This window comes from Centropristis striata, chromosome 3, assembly GCF_030273125.1.
Source record: "Centropristis striata isolate RG_2023a ecotype Rhode Island chromosome 3, C.striata_1.0, whole genome shotgun sequence".
NCBI classification, from domain to species: Eukaryota; Metazoa; Chordata; class Actinopteri; order Perciformes; family Serranidae; genus Centropristis; species Centropristis striata.
The window spans coordinates 15,214,374-15,230,110 of NC_081519.1; the positions used below are offsets into that span (position 1 = coordinate 15,214,374).

The 15,737-nt window shown below is 37.3% G+C and overlaps 1 protein-coding gene across 1 annotated transcript; it reads left to right on the plus strand.

Moving 5' to 3' along the window:
• The first annotated feature begins 1,810 nt into the window (after window positions 1-1,810).
• zgc:64106 (uncharacterized protein LOC393348 homolog) lies at window positions 1,811-15,612 on the plus strand. Its single transcript, XM_059329187.1, has 6 exons — window positions 1,811-2,023; window positions 4,262-4,501; window positions 6,432-6,521; window positions 8,946-9,134; window positions 11,590-11,699; window positions 15,349-15,612. The coding sequence occupies exons 1-6, from the start codon at window positions 1,867-1,869 to the stop codon at window positions 15,526-15,528; spliced, it is 966 nt and encodes a 321-aa protein (XP_059185170.1). The 5' UTR covers window positions 1,811-1,866; the 3' UTR covers window positions 15,529-15,612.
• The last annotated feature ends 125 nt before the right edge of the window (window positions 15,613-15,737 follow it).

Sequence of the window (15,737 nt, forward strand, 5' to 3'; positions counted from 1 at the left end):
TACATGAGGGAAATTCTCCTCTACTGTCCTCAACTATAAACATATTTATTATTACACTTAATTTTAATGTACATTGAAGGAACTGATGGGATCACATTTCACTGAAGTTGTGTGTAATATAATTTCATGTGACAAATTGATTGATTCAGCCTAATTGGTCCAACTTCTACTCAATATCAACACAACTTGTTGGTGTGTGACCTCTAGTGGCTGAAGAGATGAACTGCAGTGATTTAGGAACAAGATTCAAGTACCCATAAGACACAAAAGTTCCAAACATAGCCAGATGCAAGATTGTTGGAAACATATCATCTTCCTGTTACTCCCATCTTTAATAAATAAATAAATACATAAAACAAAAAACAGGAAAACCATTTTGGTTTTGATACAACCAGATGTGTTTCTATTGTTTCTGCTTTTCTTGACTGCTGCACAGTTTCACAGAGCCATCTAGTCATGAATTTGGGAGAAACTTGATTTAAACTTTGATACAAAAAGTAACAATTTCCATATCTCTCTTCATTGATAAGTGGCATATGTGGTGGAAGAAGTTTGTAGATCATTTACTTAAATAAAAGGACTGGTACCAGGTGGAAAATACACCACTACAAGTAGAGTCCTGCTGTTGTATTCAAAGCTCTGCTTAAAGGAAAGGTACATCCCAAAAATTGTTTGTTTACTTATCATGATGTTTTGTCAATCTGGATAGTTTTGGTGAGAGTTGCCTAGTGTGTAATATAGCAATATTGTACACTTGTGTTGCTCAAAGCGCCAAAAATATATTTTTTAAAAAACCCAACAACAATGAGAACATGACTCATTACTCAAGATAATCCACATCCCTTCCTTCAGAGGAAATGTTTATTTTATTTTGAGGTGTACTATTCCTTTAAGGTAAACTTCCTTTCTGGAAAAAGGAAACAAACAATTATAGTTTCAGTTCTTGAGACTATGAGGTCAGCAAAAGTTAAACTGCTAATGTGCATAAACATGGTGCTTGTCAGTATTATACTTTTATATCTGAGGTTTTATTTTGTTTTTTATGTAAAGCATTCAGCACTGCTTTTGTTTGATATTGTGCTATCCAAACAAAATGGTTGTATTTAAATTCAACATGTACAGTACAGGCCAAAAGTTTGGACACACCTTCTCATTCAATGTGTTTCCTTTATTTTCATGACTATTGACATTGTAAATTCATCAAAAACTATTAATGAACACACGTGGAATTATGTACTTAACAAAAAAGTGTGAAATAACTGAAAACATGTCTTATATTCTAGTAAGCAAAGGGTGGTTACTTTGAGGAATCTAAAATACAAGACATGTTTTCAGTTATTTCACACTTTTTTTGTTAAGTACATAATTCCATATGTGTTCATTCATAGTTTTGATGCATTCAGTGAGAATCTACAATGTAAATAGTCATGAAAATAAAGAAAAACGCATTGAATGAGATGGGTGTGTCCAAAATTTTGGCCTGTACTGCATTTTAATTAACAGTAGGCTGCTGGTGCATTAATGTGTATATTTTATTTGACCAAAGTTAACGTTTAAAGTGTGCCAACTACAATTACAAGATACGTGCTACTCCTGTTATGACGTTATCTGCTGAGAAAAATAATCTGAGCTGCTTTCAGTGTGTTTTCTGCGTCTCAGTGGCGTCCATGTTCATGGATTATGACAAAGAACATTCAAACCAGATGTTTTGCATGACGAAGAGCTATTCAACACCAGTCCACCTCTGCTCAAATCTGATTGTACCATTGCTGTGGGAACACCTACTTGGGGCTGGTGCATACTGGCAGCAGCTCCCAGATCACTATTTTTACTCCAGGCTGCCGGACGTTCAGCTCTGACGGCGCGATGGCTTATCTGGATGTACTTTGTCACCCACTGTGGGCAGCTTTCACGGCGCTGCTGGCGCTCGTCGTGCGCCTTCAGCGCAGGGGACGCTGGGACCCTCGGGCATGTCCCGTGCGCCTGCAAGGAAAGACTTGTATAGTGACAGGAGCCAATACAGGTTGGTTGAATTTATCCGGTTTCATTCCTAGTGGGTAATGACACAGGAGCGTAATATCAACCTAACAAATTGAATGTGGCAACTATACGCCAGTGAGGGAAGTTTATATTTATCTGTAATGGCATTTTACCGCTTTTATCCCTCGTATTTTCTTCCCGTTGGCAACTCTTGCCCTCCCGATCTGTTCTGACATTTATAAAAGTATTTGATCAACCCAGTACGAGCTGGAGGGATTATGTGTTTCATCCGGCCTGTCAATGCCTCGGGTCCCCCATGAGTAGCTGGACATTGTGGCTGGGGAGTGGGACGTCTGCTTAGCCTGCTCCCCCACAACCTGGCCCTGGAAAAGATGATAAAAATTGATGAAATCAGAGGATCTGATTTTAAGGAATATCTTCATCGTGAACATCCGGCAAAAGTTTTATACATTATTTGTTGGGCATTGGTTGGAGCAAGTTTGGTTATAGGCAAATATTTAAATTAGAATTAATAACAATAATAATAAAATGTAACAATAATAAAAGTATCAATGTATTTATATGGGAGAGGTCAGATTTCTCTATTCTATACAGCTTTGATGTCATATGATAAGGAATCTAGTACTGACAGGCTTGAGGCATGGAGAGTAGATCTTCAAGAAGATATACATGAAGCTGACTGGGAAATGGCATGCTTAAAAGCTCAAAAACAATCAATCAATACTAGAATGAAACTATTGCAATACAAGTGGTTGATGAGAACTTACATTACCCTGGTGAAATTGAATCGTTGGTGCCCTGATGTTCCAGATACTTGTATTAAATGTTTGGAAGGAAAAGGCACCCTGTACCATTGTGTATGGGAGTGTCCAAAATTAAATGAATACTGGGTGAAAGTTGTTGAGTATATATCTAGGATTGTGGGAGTGAATTTGCCCCACCAGGCAAAGCTGTGTGTACTGGGTATATACCCGGACAATTGTGTAGTCAGCTCTGAACAGTCAACTTTGATTGACTTTGGACTCCTGCAGGCCAGGAGAATGATAGCTATATCTTGGGAAAAAGTGGATATACCTTCAATAAACGTGTGGGTGAAGGAGATGGCGTCCTCTGTGGTGCTGGAAAGACTGACTTATATAACCAGAGGAAAAGCGGAGGAATTTGAAAAAGTGTGGAGACCCTTATTGAACTTTCTTGCAAATCAGAGTGCGCATTCACTTTGACTCGGTTGTGAGGTGCTGAGTTGTTGCTGAGTTTGTTTGTTTGGTTTTTTTTTTTTTTTTGTTTGGTTGTTGTTGTTGTTTTTCTCTTTTGTTTTGTTTTGTCTGGTTTTGTTTGTCAATTTACTTGTGTTATGTGGAATATGTGAAATGTGATGTATCTTTTTTTTATGAGAAATGTAACTTGGTGATCATGTTCCACTGCTGTCTATAAATGTGTAAAATTCAATAAAAATATTGTGGAAAAAAAAAAAAAAAGTATCAATGTTAATTGAATGATTTACAAAAGTTAAACATATTGTAGCACCACCCTGGGACCAGGGACCAATAACTGAACTGTGGACTGTGCCTTTGTACCAGTACAATGCATGCACCAATGTGGGGACTTTAAAAAAGAATGGCTTGCTTTAACCCATAAGAACCCAGAGCCAGTTATCCTTAAAGGATGTGTTCTATAAGTGGACCACATAGAACACATTTCTGATGTTTTTTAAAAAAATACTACCCCTAAATGTCAAAGATCTGTGATGTGACATATATGTTACAATGTGCGTTTATGGTATTTATGTTAATGATGTTTCTTATTTTAAAATAGAAAAAAAAGGACACATTTTCTGCTTACAGAGACACAAATTTGCCTTTTTATTTTGCATCTCCATAACATTTATCAAAATTGTGACTTTAATTTGTTCAGGAAATATGGTCAGAACAAGTTAAATGCAACACAGGACACAACTATTAATGGATTAGAATCATTAAATGGGTTTAAACTTAGCCTAGTAACAAAAAATATGCTTTTTAAAATGAGCTACTTTTACACATTTCTGTTTCCTGTCACACAGTATACGTCTCTTAGGGATTTAATGAGTTAAGGTGAAGCATAAAGCTGAATATGGGAGATTCTAGAAGATTTAAAGTGCTTGATACACGGGTGTCACCATGGGTTCTTATGGGTTAAAAGGTGCTTTATGCTCTTTGAATATTTTTTGTTATTTAGTATTGCAAACTTCTTCTTTTTTTGCTGTCTTCCACTCTGCTAGGAGTTGGAAAGTTTATTGCATTGGACTTTGCACGTCGTGGGGCCCGAGTGATCTTAGCCTGCCGAAGCAAGACCCGAGGGACAGACGCGCTTGAGGAAATCAGGGAGAAAACAGGGAACGCTGACGTCCACCTTCGTCTTGTGGATTTGATGTCCCAGGACTCTGTCAGGGAATTTTGTAAGGGGATTCTTGAGGAGGAGAAAGCTCTTCACATTCTTGTCAACAATGCTGGAGTATCAGGTGATGCATGCACACAGAAAAATTACACTTATACTGCTCTGTAACAGATTGCTGTTAGTAAAAAGCCAAATTGTGACATTAACCCATAAGAACCCAGACCCAGTAATCCTTAATGGAACATTATGGGGGATATACCAAAGAACAAGTGGACCACATAGAACACATTTATGATGTTTTAAAAAATGCTACCCCTAAATGTCAAATATCTGTGATGTGACATATATACGTTACATTGGGCTGTTATGGTATATATGTATTTCTTATTTTTAAATGAATAAACTAGACACATTTTCTGCTTAGAGACACATTTTTTCCTTTTTTTTAAGTAACAAAATAATAATAAATCAATTATACATAAAACAAAAAACCATTTGCCTTTTTGTTTTAATCTCCATAACATATATCATTATTGTGACCAGAATAGTGCTGTTAGACAACAAATTCCATTTCAGATTTGTTTTTAAGTAACAAAATGATAATAAATCAATAATAAATAAATATAAATAAAACTGCCTGATTGGACAGCTTCTCAATAACCTACTGTAGCTGCAAAACACTGAAAAACACACTTATGTACTTGAGAAAACATACATGAACATTACTAGAACATTTAAAATGTTTGTGACACCCGTGTCACCGTGAGTTCTTATGGGTTAACATACTGTTTTCCATTAAAAAGGTATTATACTGTAGAAAACAATGCATTCTGGGCAACATTTATAGGTAGCTTGTCGTTTCCCATAAAATATATGATATATATATATGATATTTTCTAAGTCTCTTCTTGTCCACATTTTAATGGCTGTATTTTACTTAACTAACTCATTCAGTATATGGTAATATTATTAAAATTACTGAGGTTACAGTGAAGACAGCGCTTAATTCGTAGTTATTGGCTTTCAGACAGTAATATGCTCATTTACAAAAAATGACTGCATTGTATACTGCAACAATATTGCAACTAGCTTCAGCACTATACTGTGTTTTAGTCTACTGTAAAAATTAATGAAATGCAGGATTTTACTGTAATTCAGTATGTGGTTTTTTCACAGTACTGTAAAATAAATAACAGGAGGAACTGTAAAATTAACAGTAGAATGCTGGCAACCCTGCTGCCAGTATTTTACTGTTAATTTACAAGACAATTGTTTACAGTGTGGTCATTGGACACAGGCACTGCTCCAAAAATTCAAATCAGCAAAGGGTTCATTTCAAGTGGCATCCTCTGTGTGTGTGTGTGTGTGTGTGTGTGTGTGTGTGTGTGTGTGTGTGTGTGTGTGTGAGGTAAGGTTAGGTTATGTTCAGGTTAGTTGTATTGTTCACAAAATGCATTATGCCATCTGAGGAACCTGGTCTCACAGAAATCCGTGGAATAGCCACGGAATCACTCAAATGTTAAAGACAGTCATATCCCGTGGCTATTCCATGGATATTTGTTCCTATTGGTTTGTTCCAAGTCACGTGACTTTCAAGGTTCTGGCGGTCAGAATAAAAAACATGGCGGACAGTTCTCTCATTTTTAGTGAAAAAAATCAATATTTTGACTTAGTTTCTGCATAAAAATGGATTTTGATCACATTTCTAGCGAGAAATATATGTTTTATTTTCTAAATATTCACTCAGTGAATGTACATAATCACTTTGTGTTGAAGATCTCGCCAGAAAAATATGACATATGTCATTAACTTGCATTGTAGCCAAAATCCGTGTCAGTTTCACGGAAATTTGAGCGATTCCGTGGCTATTCCACGGATTTTGAGTTAAGCGAAATCCGTGGCTATTTCACGGATTTCTGTGAGACTATGTTGCATCTGAGGCACTTCTGAATATAGAATTACAAATGTTTGTTTTGTGCATATTTACGTGTGTACATTTGTATCTAATCTAATTAGTAAAATCCAGTCGCATATTTTTTTAATTATGCTGGCAGGTTTACCCAGGCAGATAACCAAAGATGGGTTTGAAGCTTCTTATGCCACCAACGTCCTGGGACCATTTCTCCTCACCAACCTGCTGCTGGGTAGGACTCTGCACTCGCTCTTTAACACAGAAGATAAATAATGGATATGAAATGATTACATACCATTGTCATATAGGGTGACCAGGTGCCAAAAAGCCAAATGTGGGACAAAGAGTATGTTTGTGTGGGACATGTTACCGTGATGTCGAGACATAGTTTAGATTTTGTTATATTGTCCATCTAACCCTAAACATATCTGTTAAAACCTTTCACTTATAAATAACACAAATGCTTTACTGCAGGTTTATTTGATCATTCACACTGTGCAGGTTATTCTAGATACTTAATAAATACACTTTGTTTTTTCAACTCCTAAACAAAACAAACAAGGAAGCTAAATTTTCACAGTATTTATCCAATCATTTGCTTGAATAAATATACAGTATTCAACAGTTTTTTTAAAGAAATGTTCCTGTTCTGCATACAACAAAACAAGTTTTGTCGCGCCATGATTTGAAGCATCTGATGCCACTGAAATATGTGCTGTATGCACTGTCTAATCACCTCGAACCACTGGTCTGTTCAGCTCTCTCAAACAAAGAGACATCTGTAACTATGGTCACTGCTTTTGTAGGTCCACATGAGATTTGTCAGGCCGGTCTCGAAGCAGGACTCAGACGCAGAGATAGAGTATGTCAAAAGCACTTTATTTTGGTACTTAGTCAGCAAGAGGAACTCCCCGAACAGAGGAAACAAAAGGGCTATGAACATTAACAGTCTAGAAGACCTAACACTAATAATCCCTAAAAAGAGGGAAAAACACAAAACTCCTGACTATCCTGAAACTCAGGGCAAACTATCCTACGGGATAAAGAACAAACAACTAGACAAGGGAAGGGGGGAAAAAGGGACAAAATAAAATACTAAAACAAAAGGCGCTCCAAAAGGGAGGAAATGACCTAACAGGGAAAAAGACTAAACTAAAAATCACTCCGTAAAATGGAGGAACAATCTAAGGGAGAAAAACTAATTAACTCAAAATCACTCTTAAGGAGGAATAACAAAAGGCAATCTAAACAACTAACAACTAAGGGAGCAGCTAAGCTGTGAAAATTTACAAAAGAAAATCACTCTTACGAGGAGAACAAACTTGAAAACGAAGCAAGGCAGATGACTGTGGCGATGACAAGAACTGTGGAAATGCTGGCGAGACGAAAAACGACACACTGGCACAGGACAAGGGAGACACAGACTATTTAACACATGAGGGAAGGAGCACCAGGTGAACACAATTGGTAATTAGGGGAGACACTCAGGCAGGTGACACACACAGGGAGGGGCAGGTGATCTGAAACGAGAGGAGAGCTACTTTTCAAAATAAAAGCAGTGACGAGACCAAAACATAAAAAACCCAAGATCTCACCACGGTGTGACAAGATTTGAGCGGAGCTAGCCTACTACCACAGTCTGCTGACCTGTATGATTGCGATTGCTGCACAGTGGGGTAAAAGTTTGTTATTTTAGCTGCTGTTACCTTATCTGTTTGGCAATCCTCTTTTGGTTTCAGGAGGAATGTATCCATAGACCGACATGCATCTTCCTCAGCCTGGCGTTTTTTGTGGGTCTCGCATGTAACAAATTGCTTCAAGTCGTATTCTCCTTCAATCCCCCCTTTATTTGTATAGCACATTTAAACAACACAAACGTCTCCAAAGTGCTGTACATAAAATCAACAATAACACAAACAATTCCATATACCAATCAGCAATAAATAATAAGTGTATAAATCTAAAATGATGCCATAAATAAAACAATACAATCAAACAGATAAACATAGTAAAATAAAATAAAAGATGTAGTTAAAAGTAGTAAAATAAGTAAAAGAAATAAAAGACACAGGACCACAAAACTCACGCAGTGTTAAAAAGCCAAGGAATAAAAATGGGTCTTGAGACGAGACTTAAAACATTTCACTGTGGGGGCTGTTGGGACATAGAGGGGGAGGGCGGTCCAGAGTCTGGGGCCCACCACAGAGAAAGCCCTGTCCCCCCTGGTTTTAAGTCTCGCTCTAGGGACCACGAGCTGGAGCTGGCCCTCGGACCTCAATTCATGCGCTGGAGTATAAATTTGGATGAGGTCCTTGATGTACTGTGGGGCCAGTCCATTCAAAGCTTTAAAAACAAACAATAAAATCTTAAAATCGATCCGAAAATTCCTTCATACATGATCACCATCCACTGGCTTCACTGCGAGGATAGGCTGCTTTCAACACAACCATTGGATAAAAGCAAGGTTTTAGAAAGGCGAGTTTATCAAATCCAGACATCATCTCAGTTTGCGGGTCGTGGGACAAGTGATAAAAATACTGTGTATTCCCACACCTGGTCCCCCTATTGTCATGGCATATTTAATATTTTGTCTTTCATTTTTTCTATTTGCTTCTCATGCCCTTTTCCTCCCCTCGCTCTGCCTCATAATCTCCAGATCTGATGAAGCGTTCATCTCCGGCTCGTATTGTAAACCTCTCCTCAGTCAACCACAGGAAGGGTGTGGTGGACTTTGCCCATTTTCATGGCGAGAAATTGATCTACCACATGGATTCTGTCTACAACAACACAAAGCTGCACAATGTCATCCTTACCAATGAGCTAGCACGCAGGCTAGAAGGGACAGGTGGGCTAAAATCAAGATTTTTATCATCATCACACATTAGTATAGCAAATACATGCCTTCTCTGTTAAATAAGTGCTGCAGATAGTCAATTTAATTTATAGTCCAGTCACAGAGATGGCTTTAGGCTGTCCTTTAACTCTACTCACAATAAGGGGGCAAACATTTATATGGAAAAAATAGAAACATCAAGGAGTACAAGGGACACAGGTGTCGGCCATTGAAACCAACATTGAATACTCACAGTATAGACCAGGGGTCTCAAACTCAAATTACCTGGGGGCCACTGGAGGCAGAATCAAAATGACAGAAAAAAAATACAAAAAATTACTAAAAAAAAAAACAAACACAAAATGACCAAAAAAAGACACTAAATTACGAAAAAAACACACAAAACGACTGAAAAAACACTAAATTACTTTAAAAAGACATAAAATGACCAAAAAATTCACAATTACCAAAAAAAGACACAGAATTATTAAAAAAAGACACAAAATTATTAAAAGACACTAAATTACTAAAAAAATAAAAGACAAAATTATTTTTTTAAAAAGACATAATTACCAAAAAAAGGACAGAATTAGGCTACCAAAACAGACACAAAATTATTTTTTTAAAAAGACAAAATTACCAAAAAGACACAATTACCAAAAAAAGTAAAGTGTCATTCATATAAAATTCATTCATTCATATATAATATAAAACTCACATTAAACTTTCATATCAAGGTGGGGGCCACAAAATATCTTCACGAGGGACGCAATTGGCCCGCGGGCCGCGAGTTTGAGACCCCTGGTATAGACAATCCAAATGACATATATGAAGAAAACGGAGGATGATAAGGAGCAGTAAACGGATATTACCTGAGCCAAGTACCTTCTCTCCACCATGGAGACCTGCTGACTGACTTGTTTTTTACTCTGGGGACAGGCAGGATCCCCGTATTCTGAGAGTGGACAGTTCTGATCAAAATATAAGGTTTAAGGAGCTCAGGCAGGTAGTAAGGGATGTGCCTATTTCCAATTTTGTAAGACATCCAAAAAATAAAAAGGCAGAATGAATTTCTCCTTAAAACATTTAAAAAAAAAAAAAAGCTCATTCAAAGTAATCTCTCACAATCTTCACTTATGACTCCCACTGTATCTGCATTAACAGATGGTTACAGTAACGCAGGTGTGAATTAGGTCACATACTCACTGTACAGTCTATACAGAGGCAATGACAATGAATAACTAATGATCTTAAAATGTAATGTCAATTTAAATGCACATTTGTGTTCACAAAAGTGATTTGCTACCAGTAATATAGGCAAGGCAAGGCAAGGCAAGTTTATTTGTATAGCACAATTCAACACAAGGTAATTCAAAGTGCTTTACATACACATTAAAAACAGCAAGACACAATTGAAAACAGTAAAAACAGTCAATTAAAACAGGGAAATATAAATAAAAATATAAATAGAATAAAATAAGATGCAGCAGGTTAAAAAAAAGAGATCAAATAATAAAAAGCACAAGTCAAACATTGTGTAGTTAAAAAGTAAGGGCAGTAGAGTAGAGCAGATAAGTGTTAAAGTTAAGAGTACGCTTCAGTAAACAATAGTGTTTTCAGTCCTGATTTAAAGGAGCTGACCTCAGATCTGCAGGTAGTTTGTTCCACAGGTGAGGAGCAGAATAACTGAAAGCTGCCTCACCTGCTTAGTTCTTGTTTTTGGGACACGCAACAAGCCAGTTCCAGATGACCTAAGGGGTCTGGATGCTTCGTAGAGAGGCAGCAGATCAAGCATGTAATTTGGTCCGAGACCATTCAGAGCTTTGTAGACCAGCAGTAAGATTTTAAAATCTATCCTCTGACTCACAGGAAGCCAGTGTAGTGATTGAAGGACCGGTGTAATAAGGTCCAGTTTCCTGGTCAGATTAGCAAGCGAGACATTCTGGCTGCCCTAAAATATCATTCATCAGTATGGTTGACCTGAGAACTCAGCACATAGCAAACTGACAAAACACATTCATCAACTTAACAACACACAAAAACATCAATTGATGCCACACTAAAAAATTAATTTACAAGTGATGCACACAGCTGGGACAAACTTGTTGTTGCCATGATTGGTAAGAACATGTTTGCCTGTATGCTCTTATCCAGACACATAGTGTTCCCACCACACCACAGTACAGTTGCATTCCAGACAAACACTTCTTTGTCTGTCCTTTGAACTAACATTCTGATGAATGCAAATGCGGATGAAGGCAAACAAACTTTTAGCAAAACAGCTGAAAGTGATTATCCACGCTTCAGTCATCTGACAAGATCAGCTAAAAACATCCTGAGAGGAAAGTGGATTATTCCCAGACTTGTTGCTGAGACTTGTATAGCTCACAGCTTTTCTGTGTCTACCTGTTTACTGTGTTAATGCATGTGATGGTGTGTGCCTCTGTGTGTGTATATGTACATGTAGGTGTCACTGCAAACTCCGTCCACCCTGGTGTTGTCATGACAGAAGTGATGAGACACTATCCATTCATTTTTCGTCTGCTTTTCAACATCATTGGATTTTTCTTTTTCAAGGTGAGTTCATTGTTATATTTTAGCAGAATCATTATTATGAATTTTATGAAGTCAGCCATCACTGATAGTCATCCTGCTGAGCTTGCGCAGTGAGACAGGGACCAGGTTCAGGTACAACAAAACTCTAATCTGCTATATCATTTAGTAAGTTAGTATGAAATAAATGCTCTCCATTAAAAGCGTGTGGCCCCTATTGAGAGAGTTGACCTTCACTTATTCACTCAAAAAAAGCAAACTGGGTGTCTGTTACCTTCTCCTAAGTCTAACATTTAGCTTCTACTAAATAAAATGATGTTTTGTGGTTGAACAGTTTTAAAACATGTAGTTTTAGCATAAAATGCAACACTTTAAAATTTACTAGAATACTTTATGTTAAAACAACCTAATTAAATTGCTGAATATAATACTCTTTAAAAAAATATTTATTTCCTGAATAATTACTATTATGTTCATTTTCATATGATAAAGGTAATCTTTTAGGCTAAACCACTTCAACCTAGCTGTTTTGTTGGCTCAGCACAATTAATTAATGTATTTCACTATTTTAAAAAGTAGTTGTAACTACCCTATTAAATAAAGTAACTCTTAATAATGTCAAACACGTTTCAATGGCCCAAGAAAATTATGTTAGTATGTTACAATTACCCTTACAAATCTAGTTGGACTGACCACTGGTAATTAAGTAACAGTAACACAAATACATCATGTTGACCCGACATATTTACTTTTTGTTCACTCAACAAAACTGTTTCTCGCTAAATTAAAGCATTTTTTTTAGGTGGAAATTATTTCCATAATTTTATTTTGTTCTGGGAACAAGTTATTTTTTTGAGTGTTCAGGGTAGATTCAATTCAGTCATTATGTCACTCTATCTGTCTCTGCTCTCTCAGCAAGTATATAAACAACAATGGCAGACTATATCGTCTCATTATCGTTTCATCTTTATAAATGTTGCTCCTGGCTTTGTGAGCCTGTATTGGCATCTACACAACATGTACAACACGTTGTTCTGCTCGTCTTGAATGCTGTGGACAGCGATTACATTGTTATTAACACTAAACGTAAGATGTTGATGTTGGACTTAGTTGTAAGCTAACGCTAGCCCACTAACACTAGCCCACTTACGCTAGCCCGTATCAATATAATTACAGTTAAACAATTAAAATGAATAATACACGTTTTAGTTGCTCTTGGTGGTTATGATAATCCCGCCCCCAGCCTCTGACATAAGTGGTTTGTGGTTTAAGACGGTTTAAGTTGGTGCCGCTCTGGAACCAGTTTTCCTGGAAGAGAGCTGGTTCTTTGGCAGTGAAAAGCGAAAAACTGGTTTTGCCTTGGTTGAAATGGGGTTACAGAGAACAGCAGGAATCCACTGAGGACTTCCTTCACCATAAATAGATAGTGACTCAGATGATACTTCCGGTACATTTTCTGTACCGGATACTCTTTTTATCCGTTACTCAACCCTGTTACTTCAGCTTGAATGAAAGCTGTCACTAAGATTGACCAAAATTAACTCAGTAAGATGTTTGAAAACTCTCTCACTAGGTTTTTAATGGAACAAGCTAACTTGTTTTAGAATTTGCAAAGGGGTCTTTAATGCACATGATGGCTATGCACATTATGCAACTCAGAGCTGTCATTGTTGGTCATTTAATTAGATTATTAAAAATAAGAAAAATATTGAATAATACAAGATCTATTCTTAAAGGATCGGTGTGTAGGTTTAATTTGCATTTAGTGCAGATTGCACCTAGCTGAACACCTCTCTAGAGCTGGTGTTTGTTTTGTTCGAGGACCCAACCCATCAGTAAATATAAAGGGCTCAATCTGAGCTAGGGGAAAACACAGCGATTCTTAGTTTCAGGTAATTATAAAAAAAAACTGTTATAAATACTAATACTGTATATTAAATTTCTGCCAATAGAGCCCCATACATTACACACACTGGACCTTTAACATAATATTTACTTTCTTTCCAACTCTGTAATAGGTGATGCTCTGTCAGGCCCACACACATCCACTTCTTGCTTGTTTTGGGGCCTTTTGCCTTCACTGAGGTGCTCAATAAGTAAAGCACATGCTCAGTTGTATTGAGATCAGGTGCCTGACTTGTCCAGTCAAGAACATTCAACTGTTTGTCCATAAAAAGCTTGAAACTTGTACATAACTTCCGCATGTTTAGAGTCATTGTCCTGCAGCATGGTGATAATTTCTTCATTCAGTTGGTTGCACACAACTGCTGATGCCTAAAGTGCCAAAAACTGCAATTCTCTGAATGGCCACTCGAGACTGTTTCCAAAAGGACGACTGTCCCAATAGCAACCTGGTCTCACAGAAATCCGTGAAATAGCCACGGATTTCGCTTAACTCAAAATCCGTGGAATAGCCACGGATTCACTCAAATTTCTTTGAAACTGACACGGATTTCGCTACAATGCAAGTTAATGACAGTCATATCCCGTGGCTATTGGTTTGTTCCAAGTCACGTGACTTTCAAGGTCCCGGCGGTCAGAACAAAAAACATGGCGGACAGTTCTCTCATTTTTAGTGAAAAATCAATATTTTGACTTTCTGCATAAAAATGGATTTTGATCACATTTCTAGTGAGAAATATATGTTTTATTTTCTAAATATTCACTCAGTGAATGTACATAATCACTTTGTATGTTGGAATAGCCACGGGATATGACTGTCATTAACTTGCATTGTAGCGAAATCCGTGTCAGTTTCACGGAAATTTGAGTGATTCCGTGGCTATTCCACGGATTTTGAGTTAAGCGAAATCCGTGGCTATTTCACGGATTTCTGTGAGATCATGTTGCCCAGTAGTCTCCCATGTTAAAAAGCCCAACTTTAGAGCAGAAATAAACATGTTCACAGCGTGGTACAACAGCTTTGGTTTCTATATTTAATTTAAACTCACTTGTTTGATTCATGATAAGGCTTAAAGTTATGCGGAATTAAGAGCAGCTTTGAGTGATGGCATGCGGTGCATTCAGCCCGCATCAGCTCACACCCACTCCTTATCCCCTTTTTTGGATTAACTGGGAGTTTTGTAGTGAAATAAATAAAATGTGTTTTTGGCCATTCCAAATCGTGTATATTGTGTGTTTATGTACATTAACAAACTAAAATGACTGTCAAACTAAAGACAGAAAAACTGAACCTAACTCTGAAAGCTAACTAAAACTAAACTAAAATGAAATAGAAGCCAAAACGATGTTTATAATTCAAAATATGCAAGTCTAAGCTATTATCACAATCAAATTGTTGTTTGTGTGTGTTTGAGACAAAAAATGCTTCTGTTCCTGGAATGTAACCATGGCTACACACACACACACACACACACACACACACACACACACACACACACACACAGCTGTCACATCTGGGATCTATTGCCATTTATAGACTATTGTTAGAGTTGACCTCGCACTTGTTCTTCTGATATGTGTTCCTGATGTGTATCTGTAGTTGCAGGATATGCTTAAAATCTGGTTAGACAAGACAATGAGGGCAGATATTACACAGACTTACTGGTTGACATACTGCAAATGCACAGGTGCACCTGCATAGATGTCTATCAGTCATTTTTGTTTACTGTACACTCGCATGCCCTTTTCATTATTTTTGTACTTTTCACAGAGTGCGGAGGAGGGTGCCTTCAGCTCAATCTACTGTGCTTTATCGGAGGACATGGAGGGGATAACTGGGAAATATTGTGACTGTGACTCCCACCTGGTTCTCCCTGCCCCTTTAGCTAGAGACACTGCCCTCGCGGTCAAGGACTTTGAGGTCTGTGAGAGGCTGACATCAAAGCTCTGAGACAAGGCTCAGGCAAGAGATAACAGAAAGTCCACCTTTTTTCAGGGTGTTTCTGACTATTTACAAGCAATTATAAATATAAACACAAATGTGATAAATCACTTACTTTTAATATAAGTACTCATGTGGTCTGATTAAATATTCACCATGAAAATTATGAATATGTCATGTGTCATGTGTATGATTTTTATTCAGGTGTGTGTATGAGT